This window comes from Cebus imitator, unplaced genomic scaffold, assembly GCF_001604975.1.
Source record: "Cebus imitator isolate Cc_AM_T3 unplaced genomic scaffold, Cebus_imitator-1.0 Scaffold87, whole genome shotgun sequence".
NCBI classification, from domain to species: domain Eukaryota; kingdom Metazoa; phylum Chordata; class Mammalia; order Primates; family Cebidae; genus Cebus; species Cebus imitator.
This window is the reverse complement of record NW_016107402.1, coordinates 6,279,036-6,288,751: the sequence shown is the minus strand read 5'-3', so window position 1 is coordinate 6,288,751 and position 9,716 is coordinate 6,279,036. Positions and strand designations below refer to the sequence as shown.

Here is a 9,716-nt window from a genome sequence, read left to right as displayed (position 1 = left end):
AAAAAAAAAAAAAAAAAACACAAAAAACAAACAAAACGCCTTTAAAAATTGAACTACCCTTCAAAGTATCAAGTCACCTGCACTCGTGAAAAAACAAAAATAGAACTACCATATGATCCAGCAATCCCACTGTTGGGTACATATCCAAAAGAAAGGAAATCAGCAAATCAATCAATCACTTTTATTACAGTACTACTTATAAACCCCAAGATATGGAATCAGACTAAGTGTCCATCAGTGAATGAAGGGATAAGAAAAAGTGGTGTATATACACAATTGAATATTATTCTGCCAATAAAAAGAAAGAAATCCTGTCATTTGTAACAAAATGGATGGAACTGGAGGACATTACCTTAAGTGAAATAAGCCAGGCACAGAAAGATACATGTTGCATGTTCTCACTCTTATGTGGGAGCTGAAAAAGTTGATCTCATGGAGGCAGTAAAGAAAATGGTTGTTAGCAGAGGCTGGGAAAGGTAGAGGGGATGCGAGATAGACAGGTTGGTTAACAGGTATAAAAACAGAACTATACAGAAGGAAATAAGATCTAGGTCAGGAGAGGTGGTTCATGCCTGTAATCAAAGCATTTTGGGAGCTGAGGTAGGCAGATCACTATGAGCTCAGATCGAGACCAGCCTGGGCAACATGATGAAACCCTGTCTCCACAAAAAAATATGAAAATGTGCTGGGCATGGTGGCTCATGTCTGTATTCCCAGCTACTTGGGTTCTGAGGCTGAAGCGTTGCTTGAGACAGGAAGTGGAGGTTCCAGTGAGCTGAGATTGTGCCACTGTACTCCAGACCGTCCCCCCCCCCCCAAAAAAAAATAAGGTATAGTGTTTGGTGGCACTAGGGTGACTATGGTCAACAATAATTTATTGCATATTTCACAATAACTAGAAAGGCAGATTTGGAATATTCCCAACACAAAGAAATGATAAATAAATGCTTGAGGTGATGGTTAGCCTAATTACCCATACACACGCTTATATCAAAATACCTCATGTATTCCATAAATGTGTACTACTATTATGTGTCTTTAAAATAGGCTAGGCATGGTAGCTCATGCCTGTAATCCTAGAACTTTGAATGGTCAAGGCAGGGGATCACATAAGGTCAGAAGTTCAAGAATAGCCTGGGCAACATAGTGAGATCCTGTCTCTACAAAACAAAAAATCAAAGAAACCTAACCAGATGTGGCACACATCTGTAGTCCTAGCTACTTGGGAGGCTGAGGTGGAAGGATCACCTGAGCCCAGGAGTTCGAGGCTGCAGTGAGCTATGATTGCACCACTGTACTCCAGCTGGGTGACAGAGCAAAACCTTGTCAGAAAAAAAAAAAAAAAAATTAAAACAAAAACCACAAAAACCTAAAGCCTGAGTGACTCAATCTACTTGGATCTCTGTCTTGGCTTGTTTTAACAGAGGGATGGTAGTAGAGATAAGGAGTCCTTCACAGTGGCTTCCAATATCAGTTAGCCAGATGACTTAATGGGAGAAGGTACCTGTTTCCATATTTCTTTTGACACTTGCTAAGATCAGCAAATAGCTTATCTGGAAAATAATTCTCCCTTTTGCTTTTCCCTCTCTTACTCTGATGACTTTCATCTTCATCCTCTTCATCTCGGTACTGAATGGGACCTTCTGAATCAGAGTCACTCTCTTTCTCTTCTTCCTCCTGTAGACACCGTGGTAGTTTAGGAATGACTGAGGTAGATGTCATGTCTTCACTGAATGTGGTTGGACAGATTTGCTCCTCCTCTTCTTCATCGTCTGGACTAACAAATTAACATAATTATATATATATATTTTTAGAAACAAAGAGGATAACTTACTCTTAGGACGAAAGACTGAAATAAAGGCTGGGAGTGGTGGCTCATGCCTGTAATCCCAGCACTCTGGGAGGCCGAGGTAGGTGGATTCACCTTAGGTCAGGAGTTTGAGACCAGCCTGACCAACATGGTAAAAGCCTGTCTCTACTAAAAATATAAAAATTAGCCAGGTGTGGTGGTGAGCGCCTGTAATCCCAGCTACTTGGGAGGCTGAGGCAGGAGAATCGCTTGAACCCAGGAGGCAGAGGTGAGTCGAGATTGCACCACTGCACTCCAGCCTGGGTGACAAGAGTGAGACTCCATCTCAACAATAACACAAAGACATAGGACTGAAATAACTATAAAAAAAATCCAGGAATGAAGTAACTTATAATTCTCTCCCTTACCTTTAACAATCTTGCTGAGAAACTTTTTAGCAGGTTATTAATCTAAGGGTTCCAATTCCAGCTTTACAACTTATTAGGCACTGGCGCTTTCCAGAATTTGTCTAATGTCATTCTCACAAGCCTACAGAGTAGATATTATTCCCATATAGAGATGACATAACTAAGAGCAGAAAGATTAAGTAACTTAACACTACTATAAGCTAAGAGTGGTAGTGCTGGAATTTGAACCTAGGGCTATCTCACTCCAAGGTGAATGCTCTTAAGCACCACGTTATACAATGCTTTCCCTGTAGTGTATAAAACTAGTAGTTGTAATGTTTCATGTAAATAATTTTGTAAATGTTGCATCATTACAAAAATCTCCATTAAAAAAAATGAAGTCACAAGAGTAAAAAGTCCAAATTTGGCCAGGCTCAGTGGCTCACACCCATGATCCCGAATGCTTGAGTCCAGGAGTTCAGGACCAGCCTGGGAAACATGGTGAAACCCTGTATCTAACAAAAAATACAAAAATTAGCAGAGTGTGATAGCATGCACCTGTAGTCACAGTTACTCAGGAAGCTAAGGTGGGAGAATTGCTTGAGCCCAGGAGGTGGAGGTTGCAGTGAGTTAACACTGCACCACTGCATTCTAGCCTGGGTGAGAGTGAGAATCTGTCTCAAAAAAATAAATAAATAAGCTGGGCGCGGTGGCTCACACCTGTTAATCCCAGACTTTCAGAGGCCGAGGCAGGCAGATCAGGAGGTCAGGAGTTTGAGACTATCCTGGCCAACACAGTGAAACCTGGTCTTTCCTAAAAATACAAAAAATTAGCTAGGTGTGGTGGCAGACGTCTGTAGTCCCAGGTACTTAGGAGGCTGAGGCAGGAGAATCACTTGAACCCGGGAGGTGGAGGCTGCAATGAACTGAGATCGCACCATTGCACTCCAGCCAGGGTGATGGTGTGGGACACCATATCAAAAATAAAATAAAATAAAGTTTTAAAATAAGATTAAAAAAAAAGTCCAAATTCTTTTGGCAGAGTATTCTTTGTACTTTAAATTTATTCACATTGCCAGGCACGGTGGCTCATGCCTGTAATCCCAACACTTTGGGAGGCTGAGGTGGGTGAATCACCTGAGGTCCAGAGTATGAGACCAGCCTGCCCAACATGGTGAAACCCCATCTCCACTAAAAGTATAAAAATCAGCCAGGTATGGTGGTACTTACCTATAATCCCAGCTACTTGGAAGGCTGAGGTAAGGGAATCACTTGAACCTTGGTGGCAGAGGTTGCAGTGAGCCGAGATCATGCCACTGCATTCCAGACTGGGCAATAGAGGGAGACTCTATCTCAAAAAAAATAAAATTTATCCACATTTTCTTTTTGTTGAGATGGAGTCTCACTCTGTTGCCCAGGCTGGAGTACAGTGGCACAATCTTGGCTCATGGCAACCTCTGCCTCCCAGGTTAAAGCAATTCTCCTGCCTCAGCCTCCCAAGTAGCTGGAATACAGGTATGCATCGCCACTGCCAGCTAATTTTTTGTTTGTTTATTTATTCATGGAGACGGAGTTTTGCTCTTGTTGCCCGGTCTGGAGTGCAATGGTGCAATCTCGGCTCACTGCAACCTCTACCTCCTGGATTCAAGCGATTCTCCTGCCTCAGACTCCCGAGTAGCTGGGATTACAGGCATGTGCCACCATGCCCAGCTAATTTTGTATTTTTTTTTTTTTTTTTTCGGCGGGGTTTTTCTCCTGTTTCCCAGGCTGGAGTGCAATGGCACGATCTCAGCTCACCACAACCTCCGCCTCCTGGGTTCAGGCAATTCTCCTGCCTCAGCCTCCTGAGTAGCTGGGATTACAGGCACGCGCCACCATGCCCAGCTAATTTTTTGTATTTTTAGTAGAGACGGGGTTTCACCATGTTGACCAGGATGGTCTCGATCTCTTGACCTCGTGATCCACCCGCCTTGGCCTCCCAAAGTGCTGGGATTACAGGCTTGAGCCACCGCGCCCGGCCCTAATTTTGTATTTTTAGTAGAGATGGGGTTTCTCCATGTTGGGCAGGCTGGTCTCATACTCCTGACCTCAGGTGATCCACCCACCTCAGCCTCCCAAAGTGTTGGGATTACAGGCGTAGATGGGGTTTCTCCATGTTGGTCAGGCTGGTCTCATACTCTCAGCGTCGGGTGATCCACCCACCTCAGTCTCCCAAAGTGTTGGGATTACAGGCATGAGCAACACCTGGTTAATTTTTATATTTTTATAGAGACGGGGTTTCACTGCATTGGCCAGGCTGTTCTTGAACTCCTGACCTCAGGTGATCCATTCATCTTGGCCTCCCAAAGTGCTGGGATTACAGGTGTGGGTCACCATGTGTGGCCCATATTTTCTTTTTATAAGTAATTTTTTCTAAGCAGGGCTATCTAGAGTAAAGGAGAAACAAGAGGCAAGCTTTAGAGGCACTTACACTTTCAGCATTTCAATAGTGATGGGAAGAGACCTGGTCCGACCCAGTGTACTGCTGTCCTCAGAAAAGCTGTCACTGTTTTCAAAGAGCAACGAATGAGCTCTGTGAGAGCCCTCCAGAGGAGGAGTCATGGGAAGTGGACTAGTGAGGGCCTGCTGGATTCGAATATGCAGTGGGAGTGGAGGCAGCCTGGAGGGTATATGGGGCTCCCCAAAGTTCTGGTCCAATATCCTCTTGGGGACTTCCTTTCTCTGATCTTCCTGCTGGAGAATCTCCTGGGGTAGATCTAAAGATGGTGGAAACTCAATTTCTGGTACAACTTGAAAAGTCGCAGCAGGGAATGGAGGGGAGCATGGAGGCTCTGGAGGTATATGAGTAGGCAATGGTGGGGACGGAGAGCAAGGTGGGATCACTGGCAGCAGTTCAGAGCCCACAGAACACATGCTTTTCTCTCTTTGATCACTTGGTGTTTTGGTGGTGATGGCAGCAGCAGACTCCAAGGTGGGTGCTGAGGTGGATGGAATGCCTCTCTTGGGTGGTAATGGTGGGGACGGTTTTGATAACAATGTACCACTGTTTATTGCTTGGGACAGTTCAGCTGGAAAAGAGAGAGCAACACATCAATTTCACGTGACTTTCCAGTGCTTTAAGGGATCAGCCCAGGGCCTAGAATTAATGTTGAGTTCAGTTTTAGTCTTTCTAGTAAGTTATATAATTTCATAGTTTTGCCATTCCCCACATATTTTTATAGTAAAACAAAATTTATATTTATTCAAATAAACGTATAGAGGTGTAGGAAGACTGATGAGTAGCTAGCTTCATTGCTATGGCAACAGATATGACAATTTTTTTTTTTTTTGAGACAGGGTCTCACTCTCATCCAGACTGCAGTGCAGTGGTGCAATCTTGCCTCCCTACAACCTCCACCTCCTAGGCTCAAGCGATTCTCCTGTCTCAGCCTCTCAAGTAGCTGAGATTATAGGTGCACGCCACTACAGCCTGGCTAATTTTTGTATTTTTCATAGAGATGGGGTTTCATCATGTTGGCCAGGCTGGTCTTGAACTCCTGGCCTCAAATGATCCACCTGCCCTGGCCTCCCAAAGTGCTGGGATTACAGGCATGAGCCACCATTCCCCACTGACAACTTTTTATAACTTGATCTTGGTGTAGTTAATATGAATAGAGACAAAAAGATCTGATAAAAAGTTATTTTGTGGCCAGGCACAGTGGCTCAGGCCTTTAATCCCAACACTTTGGGAGGCTGAGATGGGCATATTACTTGAGGTAAGGAGTTCAAAACCAATCTGGCCAACATGGTGAAACCCCGTCTCTACTAAAATGAAAATAAAAAACAACAACAACAAAAAAACCCCCAAAATTAGCCAGATGTGGTGGCAGGTGCCCGTAATCCCAGCTACTCAGGAGAGGCTGAGGCACGAGAATCTCTTGAACCTTGGAGGCAGAGGTTGCAGTGAGCCAAGATCATGCCACTGCACTCCGGCCTGGACAGCGAAAGACTCTGACAAAAAAAAAAAAAAAAAAAGTTATTTATATAACAGTACTCCATTAAAAAATTTAAACATTCAGATAGCATAAAAAATAAATAATAGTGGGTATTGCTACCATATCCTGATAAATAGCAATATCTAGATATCTTAGCTCTGTGTTACAACTCTCAATTCTGACATCTTGAATTTTTATAGCAATTGCAAAGGCGTTTGAAGAAATCAAAGTGTTTTCTGTCCTTGAAGTCATACTCTATACCACCTGGGGTGACAGGGGAAACAAGATAGCATCTTTACCATTTTCCAGAAGGAAAAAGTGAGGCCACAGAAGTTAGGTGACTTTGGCCAAGATGATACTACAAACCGGCATGGACTCAGCTAGCATCCAGGTCTCTGACTATTTGACTGCATCCTACTGTCTCTAATATTTATTAGTATGCACACCTCTTATGTTCCCTTTGCACCTCACCTCACTGTGTCTACTCTCCACTAAATGATGGGCTCCTTGATGGCAGCGCAACCTTGCTTCCATCAACATATCCACAGAGATGTGCACAGTACCTGGCATCTAGTGGACCCTCAATATGTTTATCAGATGAGAATCCCTCACCCTGTACATGACAGTATATATTCCTATGGTTTCACCAAAGCCCCCAATGACTCAGCAAAGTCCCTTTGGAGGGCTCCATATGACCTGTAAGAAGTAGATCATCAGTTCACATAGAAACAAAACTTCCAAAATAATTATAGTAGTTCTTTTGATCACCAATCTCTAACCTTCTACCCAAACCCTTTATTTTCATCCCACTCAGTGTTCTCAAATGGTCTCAAAAACTTCCCTGAAATAAAACTGTATTTGTCCTAAATCCCACTATATTGGACACAATCAAAGTAAAAGGCTAGCTAATTTTATAATTTCTTTTTTTTCTTTTGTGACAAGGGCTGCCTCTGCTGCCAGGCTGAAGTGCAGCAGTATGAACAACAGCTCACTGCAGCCTTGATCTCCTGGGTTCAAGTGATCCTCCTGCCTCAGCCTCCCAAGTAGGTAGGACAACAGGTCCATGCCACCATGCCTACCTAATATTTTTTTTAATTTTTAGTAGAGATAAGGTCTCGCTATGCTGTCCAGGAGCTCCTGGGCTCTAGTGATACTTCCACCTCAGCTTCCCAAAGTGCTAGGAGTATGTGAGACACCACACCTGGCCCCTTTTCTTTTTAAATTTATTATTTAGTTAGTTTTTATTTACTTATTTATTTATTTTTTGAGATGGAGTCTTGCTCTGTCACACAGGCTGGAGTGCAGTGGTGCGATGTCAGCTCACTGCAACCTCCACCTCCCAGGTTCAAGAGATTCTTCAGCCTCCCAAGTAGCTGGGACTACAGGTGAGTGCCACCGTGCCTGGCTAATATTTGTATTTTTAATAGAGACAGGGTTTCACCATGTTGGCCAGGCTGGTCTTGAAAGCCTGACCTCAGGTGATCCACCTGCCTTGGCCTCCCTAAGTGCTGGGATTACAGGCATAAGCCACCATGCCCAGCCAATTTATTTTTATTTTTAAAGTAAGCTAAACTTATTTATTTTAGACAGAGTCTCACTGTGTTGCTAGAGTGCAGTCGTGCAGCTACGGGTCACTGCAGTTTTGACTTCCCTGGGCTCAGGTGATCCTCCCACCTTAGCCTCCCAAGTAGCGGGGACCACAGGCATGTTCCAACATGCTTGGCTAATTTTTTGGGGGTATTTTTTGTAGAGACGGGTTTCTCCAGGTTGCCTAGGCTGGTCTCAAACTCCTGGGCTCAAGTAGTCTACCTGCCTCAGCCTCCCAAAGTGCTGGTACTAGAGGTGTAAGTTACTGTGCCCAGCCTTTATTTTTTTAGAGATGGGATGTCACTCTGTTACCCTGGAGTGCAGTGGTGTAATCATAACTCACTGGGAGCCTTGAACTCCTGTGCTTATGCAATCCTCTTACCTCAATCTCCCGAGTAGCTAGAATTACAGGCACATGTCACCATACTCAGCTAATTAAAAAAAAATTTGTTTTTGAGACGGAGTTTCACTATTGTTGCCCAGGCTGGAGTTAAATTGCACAATCTTGGCTCACCGCAACCTCCGCCTCCCAGGTTCAAGTGATTCTCTTGCCTCAGTTTCTTGAGCAGCTGGGATTACATGCATGCACCACCATGCCTGGCTAATTTTTTGCCATGTTGGTCAGGCTGGTCTCAAACTCCCAGTCTCAGGTGATCCACCACCTCGGCCCCGCAAAGTGCTGGGATTATAGGCATGAGCCATTGTGCCTGGCTAATTTTTAAATTTTTTATAGAGATGGGGTCTTGCTACATTGCTCAGGTTGGTCTTGAACTCCTGGCCTCAAGTGATCTTCCCACCTCAGTCTCCCTAAATGCTGAAATTATAGGCATAAGCCACTGTGCCTGGCCTAATTTTGTAATGTTTTAATGTCACTCATCATAAGTAAATGTTTTTTGTTTTGTTTTTTTGAGACACAGTCTCACTCTGTTGCTTAGGTAGGAGGACAGTGGTGCAATTTTGGCTCACTGCAACCTCCACATCCCAGGTCCAAGTGATTCTCCTGCCTCAGCCTCCCAAGTAGCTGGGATTACAAGCATGCACCACCATGCCCAGATAATTTTTTGCATTTTTAGTAGAGACAGGTTTTCGCCATGTTTCCCAGGCTGGTCTCCTACTCTGGGCCTCAAGCAATCTGCCTACCTTGGCCTCCCAAAGTGCTACGATTACAGGTGTGAGCCACCATGCCTGGCCCGATAACTAAACTTTGAAAAGGGGATTCTAGAAAAATACTGCATACACACAAAAAAAGATTCTAAAAATGTGAATTTTAGGAACAGTAAAATAGATATGGGTAGATTGGATTTTTGCTGATTCTCTAAAAATAGCGGTTAGCTATTCTATCTACAACAAAACTCATTCCTGGTGAGACCATAAATGAATGTTTTTACTTTTGAATTAATAAGAAATTACATTTGGTAATTTAAGGAAGGCATATACATTAAGCAATTAAATTCTGGTACATATACCCTGACAACAGCATCTGGCTGTAGTTCTGTGGAAAACCAGAGTGTTCCTGGGATGGGAAACAATTCCCTTTGACCTGTTCAGCTATTGCTGGTGGTCCTTCCTTAGTACTAATACTCCATGTTATACCTATGAGAAGACAGTAGTACTACTAATACTCCATGTTATACCTATGAGAAGACAGTAGTACTTCTGAAGCAATGGTTTCCAAACTTTTAGATTTCAGTGACCAAAACAATTAAAAAAAAAAAACTTGATTGGGCCGGGCGCGGTGGCTCACACCTGTAATCCCAGCATTTTGGGAGGCTGAGGTGGGTAGATCACGAGGTCAAGAGATCAAGACCATCCTGGTCAACATGGTGAAGCCCTGTCTCTATTAAAAATGCAAAAAATTAGCTGGGCATGGTGGCGCGTGCCTGTAATCCCAGCTACTCAGGAGGCTGAGGCAGAAGAACTGCCTGAACCCGGGAGGCAGAGGTTGCGGTGAGCCGAGAT

At 43.8% G+C, this 9,716-nt stretch overlaps 1 protein-coding gene across 5 annotated transcripts in view; it reads right to left on the bottom strand.

Annotated features, from left to right (window-relative positions):
* Positions 1 to 9,716, bottom strand: part of PHACTR4 (phosphatase and actin regulator 4) — a 125,715-nt gene that overhangs the window by 9,606 nt on the left and 106,393 nt on the right. For all 5 annotated transcript variants that reach the window (XM_017534751.2, XM_017534750.2, XM_017534753.2 and 2 more), the window contains 2 exons: positions 4,667 to 5,264; positions 1,593 to 1,777 (listed from right to left, as the gene is read on the bottom strand). In XM_017534751.2, coding sequence (XP_017390240.1) covers positions 1,593 to 1,777; positions 4,667 to 5,264 — 783 coding nt within the window. The remainder of the gene's footprint in view (positions 1 to 1,592; positions 1,778 to 4,666; positions 5,265 to 9,716) is intronic.